Source organism: Talaromyces stipitatus, genomic scaffold, assembly GCF_000003125.1.
Source record: "Talaromyces stipitatus ATCC 10500 scf_1105507295527 genomic scaffold, whole genome shotgun sequence".
Lineage (NCBI taxonomy): Eukaryota > Fungi > Ascomycota > Eurotiomycetes > Eurotiales > Trichocomaceae > Talaromyces > Talaromyces stipitatus.
In genome coordinates this window covers 3,435,593-3,450,669 of record NW_002990114.1, presented here as the reverse complement: position 1 = coordinate 3,450,669, position 15,077 = coordinate 3,435,593, and the positions used below count along the sequence as shown (strand labels likewise).

General features: G+C 46.4%; 5 protein-coding genes across 5 annotated transcripts, besides 1 other annotated feature; 2 read left to right on the top strand and 3 right to left on the bottom strand.

Annotated features, from left to right (window-relative positions):
• Positions 1 to 1,251: 1,251 nt before the first annotated feature.
• TSTA_093030 (checkpoint protein kinase (SldA), putative) lies at positions 1,252 to 5,090 on the bottom strand (the record flags this gene model as incomplete). Its single annotated transcript, XM_002478975.1, has 3 exons — positions 1,252 to 3,509; positions 3,561 to 3,996; positions 4,098 to 5,090. The coding sequence occupies 3 exons, from the start codon at positions 5,088 to 5,090 to the stop codon at positions 1,252 to 1,254; spliced, it is 3,687 nt and encodes a 1,228-aa protein (XP_002479020.1).
• Positions 5,091 to 5,728: 638 nt separating this feature from the next.
• On the top strand, positions 5,729 to 7,621 carry TSTA_093020 (DNA (apurinic or apyrimidinic site) lyase, endon uclease; the record flags this gene model as incomplete). The annotated part of the gene is made up of 5 exons (XM_002478974.1): positions 5,729 to 6,242; positions 6,293 to 6,329; positions 6,395 to 6,514; positions 6,563 to 6,697; positions 6,751 to 7,621. The coding sequence occupies 5 exons, from the start codon at positions 5,729 to 5,731 to the stop codon at positions 7,619 to 7,621; spliced, it is 1,677 nt and encodes a 558-aa protein (XP_002479019.1).
• Positions 6,089 to 6,115: a microsatellite.
• Positions 7,622 to 8,241: 620 nt separating the features above from the next.
• Positions 8,242 to 10,011, bottom strand: TSTA_093010 (nucleotide-sugar transporter, putative; the record flags this gene model as incomplete). The annotated part of the gene is made up of 2 exons (XM_002478973.1): positions 8,242 to 9,495; positions 9,553 to 10,011. 2 exons carry the CDS (start codon positions 10,009 to 10,011, stop codon positions 8,242 to 8,244), a joined length of 1,713 nt encoding a protein of 570 aa, XP_002479018.1.
• A 1,146-nt stretch (positions 10,012 to 11,157) lies between these two features.
• On the top strand, positions 11,158 to 13,320 carry TSTA_093000 (glycosyl hydrolase, putative; the record flags this gene model as incomplete). The annotated part of the gene is made up of 2 exons (XM_002478972.1): positions 11,158 to 12,925; positions 12,977 to 13,320. The coding sequence occupies 2 exons, from the start codon at positions 11,158 to 11,160 to the stop codon at positions 13,318 to 13,320; spliced, it is 2,112 nt and encodes a 703-aa protein (XP_002479017.1).
• Positions 13,321 to 14,030: 710 nt separating this feature from the next.
• Positions 14,031 to 14,899, bottom strand: TSTA_092990 (uncharacterized protein; the record flags this gene model as incomplete). The annotated part of the gene is made up of 3 exons (XM_002478971.1): positions 14,031 to 14,180; positions 14,234 to 14,723; positions 14,784 to 14,899. 3 exons carry the CDS (start codon positions 14,897 to 14,899, stop codon positions 14,031 to 14,033), a joined length of 756 nt encoding a protein of 251 aa, XP_002479016.1.
• Positions 14,900 to 15,077: the final 178 nt, after the last annotated feature.

Genomic DNA, 15,077 nt, shown 5'->3' with positions numbered 1-15,077 from the left:
GACGTATATTGCACTAAACTTGTTGGCAAGATGGAGCCTCTCAATCTCATGCTATGATCGAAGAATGCATGACTTGGTCAATTCCAGAGCAGTTAATTGCCGACATTTAAGACGGTCATTCCAATTTTCTTTTTTCATTTTGACTCATTTCACTCCACGAGGTATTCCTTGGATGATCATGTCGCTCTCAACGCTAATTGAAGAATCGATGATCTGCCTATTGGAAAACCTGTTACCTCCAATCTCCCACTCAGAACATATTATTTTCAGTCATTTTGACACCCACTATCTTTAACAATTTCTTTTTCTCTTCTCTATTTCCCCGTTTGTTTCGTCAGATATTCAACTCATTCCGAACTTTTTGCCCACGTATGAACACATTCACTCCTTCACTTAGTGTTTAGTCCTTGCACCGCGTCGATCATTTAACCGATTCCTTTCTTACCTTGCCGCAGCCTCGCCACAGCAGGCAAGCCATTGATTGATACGGACGAATTCATGATGAAACGACTCAAAAAAAGTTCGAGAGCAATCAATATCATTCCGTGTGATTCATCATACGAGAATGCTGCGCCAGTTGCTCTTTTTTATTTCTCTTTCTGCATCAAAAGATTATAGATGATGAATCATGATGATGAAGTGATGGATTCTTTATGTTTTTTTGTTTCTATTTTCAAATCTTCATTCGAGTTTTGGATCTTTATTCTTAACTTTCTCTTCTCCCTCTTGTATTTCAGTTTAGAGAATACAGATTACTTATTACTTTGCGATCTTACTACTCATTTTCTATAGGATCTTCTGGGGTTCTGTTGGGCCCGTGAAGAGAAAACTGTTAGGAAGGTGTGTGCGCACACAAGCAATCAGGTCTCTTCAGCAGCCTCATATTTTAACAGTAAACCTAATGTACCACAATTACATAGAATTAGAACTATTAACATAGAAGCAGATCGATCTTTCTCCTAAAGTAACATAAGAAACAAGCCAAAAAAAAGCCGTAAAACATGCATGAGATGGGGTATATCGGGATATGCTATGTACTGTGGAAGTAGCATCAAATTGTGATGGAATCGAAAGGCGAAGTAATGAAGACAGATGTGCGTCTGGGTATGAGGTCATGATATTTCGTAGCTTTTGCGGTCAATGAAAGATAGGGGGGAAAGTAAGATAATCAAGTCGCGAGCATCATACAAGGCATGATGTATAGAATGGATCGGGGAAGAAACGAATCATTAGAGAGACCGGGGAAAATATCTACCGCTCTTTTTCCAGCCTCTCCCTCCTTCGCGATAAATGTGCCTCCAATTTTCGAATTTGCAGCGATAGGTTCTTTTTCTCTGCATTGATTGCGAGCCAGGCTTCCATTTTCTCGCGGACGTATTTCAAGGATTTCAGGACAGGTAAAGATGTCGCAGATTCTGCTCCGGAGGGATCTTCTCGCTCCATGCGTGCCCACCGTTCTGTACATGGATTGAGCAACAGATCGAAAACGTCGGTCCATATTTCTCGGTCCCAGTATCGCTTCAGGGATTCTCGGATACGATAGCGCTTAACCCCTGAATCTCCCTCGGCGTTGGCAGCTCCACTGTTCAATGAATCACGTCCACCAGAATTTCGTGTATTATTGATTGGGACTGATTCAAGGTATTTGCCGAAAAGCATAGCATGAATCGTGCATGCAACTCCATACAGATCGATCTGGTATGTCCAGGGTCGCATTTCGCGCACTTCATTGCAGTCATGCTGGCTCATTTCCCACTCCGCTATGAACTGAACGTCTGGACGGAAAGCTTTCATATCAACTCCTCGACCGAAATCAATGAGCGTTAGACCTTTCTCTCTCCAGCCACAAAGTCCCCGTGCCGAGTAGTGGACCTCACTGGGATCGGCTATGGCATCTTCATCTGCAAGATCAAGCAGAGATTCACTTGGAGGCGAAGGGAATGACGACCTGCTCTTCTTGTCTTCGAAGCGAACTAGACAATTATCCGGCTTGATGTCTCCATGAAGTATGCCACAAGTATGGAGAGCTTCGACTGTACGGAACAATTCCACAGAGAAAAACATAGCAAGTGCCTCGTCCATGCCAGCCTCTGAATTCCCAGTATTCGTAATAGCCTCCGTCCTTATGATATTGACTAAATCTAACAGTGTGCCCTGTCCCTGGTAATCTTCTACCAAGAAGGACTCGTCCCTGAATAGATGAAGCTCATGAGCTCTCACAATACTTTCTGATGCGCGACGGTGGTCTGAGGAAGCACGAATACGATCGTGCGTTAATTTGATCATATAAAATTCCCATGCACTTGGAGGATCCGTTTCGAGTTTGATGGCTTCAAGGCCATGTCGCTGTACTTTCTGATCCCGCATTGTTTTGAGAGCAACCTTGCTGTTTCTCTCGGTTTCACTGTCAAACAGGTACGAATTGATATCTTCCATGCTTTCGGCAAGATAAACTGGGGCATATGCACCGGCGCCAAGTTCGCGCCTGATCGCATAAGTTCTCCTGCTACCTGGGAAACTTAGTACTGGAGGAGTGGATAGTAGTCTCTCACCACCCTTTGCCGGCTTTTTCATAGATTTAGAATATTTCATGATATCTGCTGCGTGTGCCCCGAAGGTCGAGGAATGATCATAGTACCCAGAAAAAGAAGTGAGAGGTGGTTCGGTCATCTTGAGGATTTTGCTGCGGATTGCCCTATCACTTGGATCGCATTGAGCATCCTTGATTATGCAATCAGTGTTGGTGATTGTAAATGGCGCAACTTTCTTGACAGGGGTCCGTCGTAATGTCTTCACCCCAAGGCTGGGTGACTGAGCATCTCCGACATTAACGGTCACTGCATCTGGGTCTGGAGTAGCAAGCAACAAATTTTCAGTTGCAGCTCCAGATGGTGTAAAATCAACTTCAGGAACGGTCTTGCATGGCGTCTTGGTCTCGTAGTGTCGGTTCCGTCCAGCCGTAAAGGAAGGCAAAGAAGACTCCGTTTTCTCAATGATAGGCGTCATGAAAGGAAGTCGATTCTGAGCCATAATCGCGGCATCCCGGTATGGACCGACAGGTGGATTATAGTCGTCTGGTATTTCAGGGATGTATTTGGTCCTCAGGTCTTGTTCGTCAACGTTCTCTTCAAAACCGTGTTCTGCAGAAGAGACATTGGGAAGATGCTTGCTGGCAGTGAACTCTGTCCATTCGCCGTCATGTTCGCTACCTCCTTCATCCTCTTCTTCGTCATTGACCCCTCTAGTCTCATCATCGTCGAATTCGCTCTGCCCTGCGGATATCCTCCCAGTGCCAGTACTTTCTGCGCCACTTGTATAATCATCGTCCTCGTATTCACTATCCAAGAAGCTATCGCCGTGATCTGCATGCTCTGTTTCAGTTTTCAAGGGTTGATTGAATATACTATAGATCTCATCCGTGGCAGCCCGGGTATGGAATGTCATGGTTGGCTCCGAGTTATTCTTCTTCTTTATCCTCGGCCCGGTTGGGGAATCCAGATTCGTTTTGACTGTTCGTGCTTAGAATACCACACACGGGAAGTTCTGTTTCGAGCACTTACTAGTTTGTGTTTCTCCAACCTCCTTAACCTTTATCTTCTTGACTTTAGATAGCCGCCTCTCCCGGTGATCTCCTTGTGATGATCCTTCCCCAATAGCAAGCTTCTGCTTTACATCTTGGGCGAGCGATCGATCTGTCATATCATCCATACCACCTGGAAGGCCAGAGCTTCGTCCAGCAGCGTTAGTCTGAATCTCCTTAAGCGGTTTCTTCGGCTTTGACCAGTCTTTCTTCAACCATCCACGGCTGGCGGCCCGAAGCTCTTCAAAACAAATCTCATGATTGGGATTCTTGTAGTCCGGGTAGACGGCTTCTAAATTCACAAAAACGCGTTCTCTCCTACCAGTCCGGGGGTTTATGGCCTCTTTTACGTGATGTTGGGGTGTCTCCTTTCGTAAGGGTTGAATATTTGATTCAGCTTGCACATTTGATTTCGACTGGATACATACAAGACGAAAAGTCAAAGTCATGCCAGCAATTAGTCCTATGATCGTAAATATATGGAATCCAGAGGGTAAGAGAATCTCTCGTGACTTACCTCATCCCTGAAAACGGCCATTTTCTGGACCGGTACCTGCTTCTTCTCCTGCTTCAATGTTTCACCAGTCCAAGGTTTGGCTTCCATCTCATTCTCCTTGCGTCTATCTCGAATTGATCCAATACTATCCCACCCTTTCGATAAACTGCTTACTGGTGGTTGATTGGATTCTGGATTATCGGAATCGGAAAACACTGCCAGTTTCTGTTTGCCGGACTTGGTAGTTGTGCGGCCGCTAGTGGCCCTGGGTTGAGGTGCTTGAGGGTCGACCGGAACACGAGCGGTTGCAAATGGGTCAACCTTTGCTGCCAGTGCGGGCCGCACAGTCGGAAGAGCGGGGGAGGATGGTCCGTCGCTGTCTTGGGGTTGTTGTGCTAATCGTGACTGAAATTCATTGTATCTTCGAAGCAAGCGCTCCTGAGGGCGTGCTTCGCGCTCTATACCAAGTTTATAGACCTCCTCCGCTTGAGTCCATCGTCCGGCACTTTCAAGCCAACTAGCAAATTCTTCGTAAAACAGCGCCAGGCCTTCCCCAACATGGTGACGGGCCAGAAATGAAAATGTTTCGCGTGGTGCATCTGAGAACAGTCTGATATAATGAAGCCATAACCGCAGATATCTCGGGTCGTTTCTGTAGTGTGTAGAGTTAAGAAAAGCCTTGGTCGCTCGCTCCAGTAAAGGCAAAAGACCAGATTCAGCTGTGGCTTGTGCCGATGGATAGGCATTTATTGTCCATTTAACATATCGATCATAAGCATCAAGTGGATCATCCGAGTCGGCGCTTGCTTGCAATTCAGCCTCGTATTCTTGACGGATCGCGTCGTTCAATGTTCTAGTGTCGTTTGGTGAGGGTGTGTTGTATTTATCTCCATTGCTGCCAGAAGAGAATATTTGTGCCAAAGCTTTCGCAGATCTTCCGCCTGGAAGAGACTGAACGTTCTCCTTCTGCGCCTCAATCACGTCGAAGTTGATCAGGTCTTCGGAGACCTGCATGATAGCGGCCGTTGGTCACGGAGTTTCCCAGAAGAATCGAATTATCAACTGTCCAATGTATACTTATATCCTAGTTTCCTCTCTATTATGGGTCGTTGTCGGCGTCTAGCGGTGTCGAGTCGAGTGTCGTGGTTGAAGATGAAGTCGAAGTCGCGCGTTGACACACGGATGAGAATTATTTCTTGGTTAGAAGAAGGAAGGTGCAACCCAAACACAATCGCCGCGGCGTTGCCGCGGTAACAGATCACGTGCAGTCACTCAACAAACCCACTAAACCTACAGCACAGCTAACCATCAATTATATTTCTATCATCTTCGCAATTTCCTTTATCATTACTATCTAAGTAACCATCTCATCGTGATAGTTCATCACATGTAAGTAGCGAATCATCGAATCTCTTTGTGCTCAATACACAATATGGGCCAATGAATTGCGGAGTCTCGTCTCCACTCTGAAGGTCAGCTTATCGATCTAGAAGGCTGAGCTCTTAGGCTAGTTTTCTCCGTGAACTATCAGCCAGCTGTTCGGTCAACACTACCTTCAATTTCAATGATCCGATTGTACAGCAAGCCGACTAGATTGGCAACAGTTGTCACTGACACTGTTCTGGTTTGCTTGCTTATCTAAGATCTCAGCAATGCCTGCACGAAATTCGCGTCCAAAACCCGGTGCCGTCGCCTCGCCAGCTCCAGATACCAAGAAACGACCTTTCGATGAGACAGAAGAAAATTCGTTGTCACCGAGAAGGCCCAGGCGAACGAGATCCACCACCGAGAACGTTACGGCGAAGCCATTCCCCGCACTCGCGAACCAGGCACCCAGAAAACCAAGTAGACTGGTCAGTGCGAACAGCAAGAAGAGGGGAACAGCTGTAGAAATCAAAGAGGAAGAGGCAATCGAAGCTGATGATTTGAAAGCTGCTATACGTATTAAGAAACAAAAGCTGTCTATAGCAGCGCAAGAATCTGATACAGGAGTCAAGAAGGAAGTCGAAATCGAGGAGGAGGAAGAAGAAGAAGAAGAAATAATCGCAAAAAAATCTACGAAAAAGCGAAAGACAAAAGCCGAGAAAGATGCCGAGATGTTACCTCTCGCTGCTAGGACCAAGGGACTACAGATGTTTGTAGGGGCACATGTTAGTGCCGCAAAGGGTTGGTCATGTGTTTTCATGAATATTTCAATACGCTGAGAGATAAAACAGGGGTCCAGAATTCTGTCGTGAATAGTGTGCATATAGGGTATGTTCATTCTTTCCTTAATTCAATATTTGAAGAAAGTCGGAGTGATTGAGTTCTCTCGATAGTGGGAATGCCTTCGCCCTGTTCTTGAAATCTCAGAGGAAATGGGAGAACCCACCACTACAAGATGAAAATAAGGAACAATTCTTGAAATTCTGCCTTGACCATGAATATGACGCAGCAAAGTGAGTTCTCCTCTGCAATCTTTTGCCGCATTCGATTGACTCAGCCAGATATATCCTCCCACATGGCTCCTACCTTGTGAACTTGGCACAAGAGGACGAAGCTAAGGCGAAGCAGGCCTATGACTCCTTCCTGGATGATTTACAAAGATGCGAAAAGCTTGGTATCAGACTCTATAATTTCCAGTGGGTTCACTCTATGAAAACAGTGTACACATGACCGCATTAACGCCATAAAGTCCAGGAGCAGCAGGCCAGACAACGGTAGAGTCGGCTATTTCAAGGCTTGCCCAATCCTTAACGAAAGCCCTTGCCGCAACTGAAACGGTCACTCCGGTATTAGAGACGATGTGCGGTCATGGAACGACTCTCGGTGGTCCACTTTCCGAGCTTGGAGCCGTGATCTCGCAAATCCCGGAAAAGTACCATTCACGTATTGGAGTATGCGTTGATACATGCCATAGCTTCTCATATGGTTATGACTTGGCATCTCCAGAAGGATTCAGGTCCTTCATGCAAGAATTTGACGACAAGATTGGTCTGAAATTTCTGAGAGCATTACATCTTAATGACTCAAAGGCTCCAAAAGGTAGCAAACGTGATCTCCACGCAAACATCGGCACGGGCTTTCTAGGTCTCCGTGCTTTCCACAATGTCATGAATGAGAAACGCTTTCAGGGACTTCCCATGATTCTTGAGACTCCTATAGATCGGCCTGTCCCAGATTCTGGCAAATCAAACAAGAGCATAAGCTCCCGCAAACCGAAAAAGGAAGAAGATACAGACGATGGCCTGTGCGATAGTGATCATGAAATAGACTCCCCCAAAGCCAAAAAGGCACGAAAGGCTCCTTCAACACAAAACAAACTCGTCGAGGATAAGAGCGTATGGGCCCGAGAAATCAAATTACTCGAGTCATTGATTGGCATGGACCCTGAAAGCTCAGAATTCCGTGCTTTGGAGACTCAGCTATCCGGAGAGGGACGAGCAGAGAGAAAAAGGCATCAGGAACAGTACGAGCGAAAGCTTGAGACCGAAGCTAAAAAGAAGCAAAAACAACTTGAGAAGGGGCAGAAGGGTTTGGATGGTATGTTCAAGAAAAAGGAGTAGCTTTAAGAAACTCAAATTAGGCTGAAAATCATACATTACCCGTTGATAACCCACCTCGGGGAAGGGTCAGACTAGAATGTAGTCTCCGTGACCATGGAATCGTGCACCCCATGTTTACTTACAAACTCAATGAGGAAATGACTCTGAAGAAGCAAATAGAGTAAGTTTGAAGTATCATCCAAATCTAGGTAGCTTTCTAGTTAACCTTCTTGTACACCGTAATTCAAGTATCACACACCATGTCTAGACAAATCTGGCCGACAACACCTATAGTGAGGACATGTTGGCCCCAGATAACAAAAAGGTAACATCAAATACATCCATCATGGCCATAATTTATATCGGAAGACGTCAGATGTAAGAAACTGGAATTAAAGAAATGAGAATTGTCATACTGAAACGTAGGCGTGCATAGCCATGCACCAAGAATGAGAGTCAATGTTAGTAAATGGAAAACAAGAAAAATCTGTAATACATATATCAGGGTATAGAATTGCATGATACAGCAGACGTACATCAAACACCGTCATAACAGGAGAAAAGAGAAAAAATGGTATCTCGATACGCCGATTGCTGCGAAACATGGGGTTGTTATTTGACCCAGGAATAAAAGGCTGGTTTTATGCAGAGTCGGGTATATTCATGGGCGTGTGAGGGACAGATTGTAGTGGCTGTCCGGTTCCAGGAGCTGTATATGTTCCGCTAACCTTTACAGGGAATGAATAGCGGCCACGACGAACATCATTTCGTGGTGTGATATTCACATTTTCATCGCCTTCTCCGCTGCTAGATGCGCTTTGGTCATCGATATCAGCTTCATAGGTGTTCCAATTGCTGGCGGTGTGGTGGTTATTGAATGTTTCATGATTCGGTGCTTGGCTCATTGGGATACGCTCATCGGTCGAGTCTCCTAAAGCGGGAGACACGCTATAGTCTTCAACATCCGTCTTTCGCTCTAGCTCCTGCCGTGCATCACGTCGCATTTTGCTGATCTTCATGTAGTTGTACGCTGCAATACTAGTAATCGTGACGAAGAGACCAGAGACATTGACTGGTGTCAATTTATCATGGAAGATGACACCTGCAGCACTGATAGTGACAACTTCTTTGAAGATTCCGCATATGCTTAGAGTAACCACAGAGGAACGTTTCAAGAGAGCGAATTCCGAGGCTATCATGCAAAATGCTAGAATTCCAGGGAAAATCAAAAGCGCAATTCCAGTGAATTGCCCGCGCGCTTCTGCTAATGCTTTGACACCGGCAATAATTTCATTTGGTCCCTCAATGCCGAGTGCAATCGCAATCAATGCGATAAACATCACTGGAGTGAGAAAAAGCATTGTCGAAAACGGATTGGAGGTTGCCGGATGTCGTAGCAGGAGAATTTGAGTAAGGCCCCATCGAAAGCCTGAGAAGAACGCTGAAGCAATAACCAGAGTGAAGCCGCGAGCATCAAAAGCAGTTTCACCAGCTACCATCATGACAACACCAAGGGTCATGGCGGCGATAACGACAATGAGCTTCACTGAGGGGGTCTCTAGGCGAAAAATAAATGCGAAAATGAGCACGAAAGCAAGTGCTGACGACTTGCACATGGTAAGAAATGTGAGCGAGATATATTTCAAGGACATGTTGCCCAGTCCGATATCCAACGAAGTAGCGGTGCCACATGGCACTAGGCGGGTGAGATAGAAAGATTTTGTCATGATCGGTTCGGATTTGGAAGAGGAACTAGGCGGGTGTTTGGGACGAAGAGATGGTACGAAGTAGAGTATTAGGCCGGCGAGTAAGAGTTGAACAAGCATATGTAAACTGGTCGTGAAGAGCGGAAATGGAAAGACGACGTCATCTTCTGAGAACATCCACTTGTTATACTGTGCGCTGAATTAGCCAACCTGCATTGCAATTTCCGTGTCGTTGTTTGAACCTACAATAGAGATTGATAATGAGAATAAATACCATAAGCCTATTAGACAACAATTGATCGCAAGCGCCGTCGCTACATTCTTGTCCGCGACCACATTGCTCGTTTTACCTTTAACTCCAGCAATCTTTGCATCCAATCGTCGACGCTGTCGCTTGCGCCGTCGCCGCCGCTCATTCCTCTGTTTCGCAGTTAATCCAGTTTCCTCGTCATCGTGAATTCCGTCGTCAGAGTCATCCTCATCTGATTCTGCAATGGATGACAAATCCGACGAATCAGTGTCTCCATGGATGAGAGCTTGTTGCTCTTCGCCTTTTGGTCCATCTTCCTTGGGACTCAGACGACCCTCTCGGTCTATGTAGTTGTCCGTCGACACTGGATGAAGCTGAGACGAACCTGCCGCCGTCAGAACCGAACTGCGTCGTCTATGATGACCTGTGATATTTCTCGATGCCCCAACCGCCATGTTGTTTTATAGTTCGGCGGAGGTACTTTCAAAGGCACCGGTTACTCATCTGACGTTTGACGGCAGGAGGTGATGATCAAGTGTAATCCAAGATATCCGTTGTCGAAGAGAGGCGATAGAAATATAAATGCTTTGCTGTGCTTGACTGATCGCCAGGCAAGTAGATGTTTCTTGCTGCGCGGATGCAGGAAGCTGATTCGTGTCGCACAAAAGTGAAAAATATATGCCGAAGTCTGGCCGTCGATGGATAGGAAAATATAGATTATGAAAACAAAGAGGCGGTCGCGCACGAGAGTTTCTAGACGAGGGGAGAGAGAAAGAAAGAACAGGGAATATAAAAAAAGAATTTTTCAAGGGAGTGAATGCTGCCCACCGTGCAACTAAAGACACATGCAATCACCTACAATGGAAGCACGATGACTCGAGATCGTAGTAGTTGTTGATGGGTACTCCGTAGTGGTAGATGAAAAGCAGGACAATAACACCCCGGTATCCTGGCGCCCCCTTTGGCCTTAGGCAGGTGTGGGCTTGGCTGGTGTCATAGAGTATGCTGATTGGATAACGACAGAGAGCTCAGACAGCCCAAACAAGATTAGCGCTGACAGACTCGATTGATGCCTTGGTGCCTTGATGCCTTGATGCCTTTATCCCTTGGCGCCAAGCTTTCCGTCCAAGTCACCGCCTGCTGTTCATATCGTGTTTGTATCCGGCAAAACCAATGACAAGGAATTGACATCCGATCTGAAAGTCAACCCTCATCCTGGAACGCTTCTTGATAGGAAATTGCAAACGATGGTTGTCCCGTAACAATGCGTGCTTGCACCCATAAATTTCCACTCGTACGGAACTTGCAGAGAACACGCCAGCTTATAAATGATCCGGTGGAGAACCCCCTACAACATACCCTATTCCTCAGCCTGAGCTGTGTTGCTATAATGATGCCATATTCTCGTCGTTGGCCGGAATTTCCGGTCACCCAGTGTGCGATACTGGACAGTATATCTTGAGAAATACCCAAATTTCTATCCATATCTCAACAACGTACAAAGTTGCCAACATACACGAAGCTATTGTGGTTCGCTGTAGCATATCAATGTGAATCCCGTCATTCAAACTTATCTAGATCTTCAAAATCTTGTATCCAATATGTCTGCTCCACCGTACAAGGCAATCGAAGATTATGGCATCATCGGGGATATGCACACGGCTGCTCTCGTCAGCAAGGATGGAAGTATGGACTTCCTATGTTGGCCCGTCTTCGACTCCCCATCAGTCTTTTGTCGACTCCTAGATAAGGACAAAGGCGGCCATTTCAGTATTCATGCGAATGTCGCACACGACGGGATCCCTCTGAGCAAGCAGAGATATCTGCCTTATACAAATATCTTGGAGACTCGTTGGATTCATGAGATTGGAGTTCTAAGTCTGATTGACTTCTTCCCTGTTTCCAACCACAAATCCCCCCAGTCTGATAGACACTTGTCTGGTTATTGTGCCTGTACTGAGCCAGGCGGCAACCGTTGGAAGTCTGGTGCCAAGCACTCGGGCATCATTCGTCGACTGGAATGCAGCCGAGGCACTATGGGGGTCACGGTGGAAGTATTTCCTGCCTTCAATTACGCCCAGGATGGTCACACTACTCGTCTCAGCCCGAAAGCTGACGAACCAGGCAACAAACTGCAGTGTGTGTACTTTGAGTCTCCTCAGGAACGGCTCCAGTTGGATATTTGGATCGACAACAAGAAAGAAGGACAGGGTCCTCCCAAGGCTATTTACCGCCTTGAGAATCGACCGGGCCATCTGGGTCAAGGTCTTGTCGTCGACGTAGAGATTTCTGAGGGACAGTCAATGATCTTTGTCCTCCATAGCCCTGAGAAAACTCTTCCGGGACCTACTCAGCTCGCGTCCTATCTCTCACGACTTGAGTCGGAAACCTTCCACTTCTGGACTGACTGGAGCCACAAATGCACATTCCGTGGCCACTATCGTGAGACTGTCGAGAGGAGTCTACTCATTCTCAAATTGTTGACGTACAAACCTACGGGAGCCGTTATAGCGGCGCCAACATTCTCTCTACCAGAGAACATTGGCGGTACTCGCAATTGGGATTACAGATACTCCTGGGTCCGAGACACATCTTTCACATTGTACGCCTTTCTCAAGAATGGCTACGACGAAGAAGCCGAGGCGTACATCACGTTCATCTTCGACCGTGTTTTCCCACCTCTAACTCAGAAACAGTATACCAAGGAGCAACACCGGCCCTTCTTGCCGATCATGTTCACGATCAGAGGAGACTCGGAAATACCCGAGTTTGAGCTGAATCACATGGACGGATACCGTGGCAGTAAACCAGTTCGTATTGGCAATGCGGCCGCCTTCCATACACAGCTGGACATTTACGGCGAATTGATGGACAGTATCTACATGTACAACAGCCACGCCAAACCAATTCAGTACGATCAATGGCTCGGTATTCGTCGCATGGTTAACTATGTGATTCAAGTCCGTGACGAACCTGATATGTCCATCTGGGAAGTCCGTGGTAAACCGCAACACTTCCTCTACTCCAAGATGCTCCTCTGGGTCGCTCTCGATCGTGGGGTGCGTCTAGCCGATAAGCATTCTACTCTACCATGTCCCGACAAACAACAATGGATCCGTGTCCGTGACGATCTTTACGACGAAATCATGGATAAAGGATTCAACGAGGAGAAGGGATTCTTCTGTCAGAGTTATGAGAATACTGAAGTCGTCGATGCTGCCCTCATGATTGCTCCTTTGGTACTCTTTGTTGAACCTAATGATCGTCGGTTTCTGAGCACATTGGATAAAGTTTTGGAACCGCCCGAGAAATCTGGATTGACTAGTGCTAGTATGGTGTTTAGATATGACCATGAAAAGGCCCAAGACGGTATATCCTTACCCCTTCCCTTTCCCCGATTGATTACTGATCTCTATCCAGGTGTCGGCGGCCGTGAAGGCGCCTTTATCATGATTACATTCTGGGCCATAGAAGCCATGTTCCGGGTACGCTATTCCCCCCTTTTCTTCCCAACCCCTCACTCCACCCCCATATCTGACCTTGAGAAAAAGGCATCAAAATACACCGACACCCTCCCCAACGGTGACGACATCCGTCGCAAAGCAATCGCCAGTTTCGACAACTGCCTCTCCTTTGCCAATCATTTGGGAATCTTTTCCGAGGAAGTGGCAATCAGTGGCGAGGCGATGGGTAATGTGCCGCAGGCTTTTAGTCATTTGTCGTGTATTAGTGCTGCAATGAATTTGCCTGATATTCGTCGTTGATTCATCCTTTTTTTCTCTCTGGATATTTGAGGGAGCACAGGCATGGAAGGGTAGAAATCATTGATTTGACGAATGAATGTTGCTGGAGGGGAATAGATTGGGAAATTGGGAAACGAAAAGATTGGGTCTATATGTGATACTAGATTGATACAATATTCAAAGAGATAGATAATAATTTGAAATGATAATTTATAGTTTTGGATCCTCTCCTCTACGTCTTGGAAGTACCTAGCTAAGGCTCTGGTCAATTCCACATGTGCAAGAGGAAAATATTGAAACGTCTTATATTGTTTCTCATTTTCTCCTATGCTCCCCAGGTATATTGCTGGTCTTAGCAAAGACTCTTTTCTGTTTTGTTTCCCTTTCTCATCTCCATGGCTCGGTATCATACGTAAAATACATGACACTACACAGCCTAGCTTATACAACTGTGTTCAGCAATCAAGAACCGACACATATCACAGACCAATTTCCCATCGGACAATCACCCTATACTGTACCGGTTCGTGTTCACTCTGTTGGATACACCCATCAATCGAATATAGGTGAAATATGATGTTAGACTTCCCCCGATCATGGCTCGAGTGACTCGGTGGTAGAATATATCAGCTATACTTCTGTAAGAGCTTCGATCGAAGCGAGGTGGCAGAACAAACAGTATGGACGAAACATGCTGGTTTATAAAGCCCTAATTTGTTGGTGTATATCATCTAACCACCTTTCCTTGGTGCAGGGGCGGGCGAATTATCAAAGCGACTAGGCACTACAACTCGGTCTCTATTCTGTCGCATGAATTGATTGCTATTTCCGATTGCAGCGCTTGCGTTGCGAAGTTCGATCTTCTTGCGCTCCATTTCCAACTATGACATAGATTAGCACGACATCAAAAACACAACAGTATGGCTGTACGAACCACTTTGCGGACACGAGTCAATGCGGCGGAATCACCCGCAACCAAAGCCCGACAATCATCCACTCGATATGGTTTGGCGATAACCACAGCATCCGCAACGACAATACTGGTAGCGTCCCATCTTGCAGGCATGGTTCGGCTAAAAGCATCAAAAATATCTTGTGCCTCTCGCGTCACACCTTTACCACGCCTAGCCTCAGCTTCTTGTAACTTAAATATGGCATTGGCTTCCCGCGCTTTCAATGCACGAGTCTCTAGAGTTTGGAGTGACGGGGCTCCATCAACGACAGCTGGAGCTGGGGAAATGACCTGGAAGGATTGGATGCGAGATGTGGGTATGATATGGTAATCGCCGGACTGGATTGAGCTTGTGGGGTTCGGTGATGCTTGGTTTGAGGTGTTGATAGCAACGAGGTTCGTTATTGGGCAGGCCGTGAATAAAGTACCTTCAATGGTGGATGTGTTTGGAGTTGCTGTCGTAATGCGGATGCTAGAAGACCAGGAGTTAGATGCTTCTCGCAAGTATCGGTATTTATTCGTACAGACTTACCGTGCACCGATAGCTTTGCTTAATGTTTCCTCTGACGGAGGAGTGGCTGCACCAGAGCCCGTAGCCTGTTGATTCTGGGCTTTGGCGCCTGTGCTTTGGCGCTTAGTGTCAGCCATTGATTTGTAGCTGGTTGGAGTAATTTTTCAAGCTGCTGAGCACACTGTGACGGATGTCCGGCACTTCGATCGATGTCCACAGATCAACTTGCTTCGTCGGGCGAAAGACAGAGCTGCCCACGACCAAGCGACAAAATCCTCCGCCTATGGTATCGGAGGGCGACCTGATATGAAACGA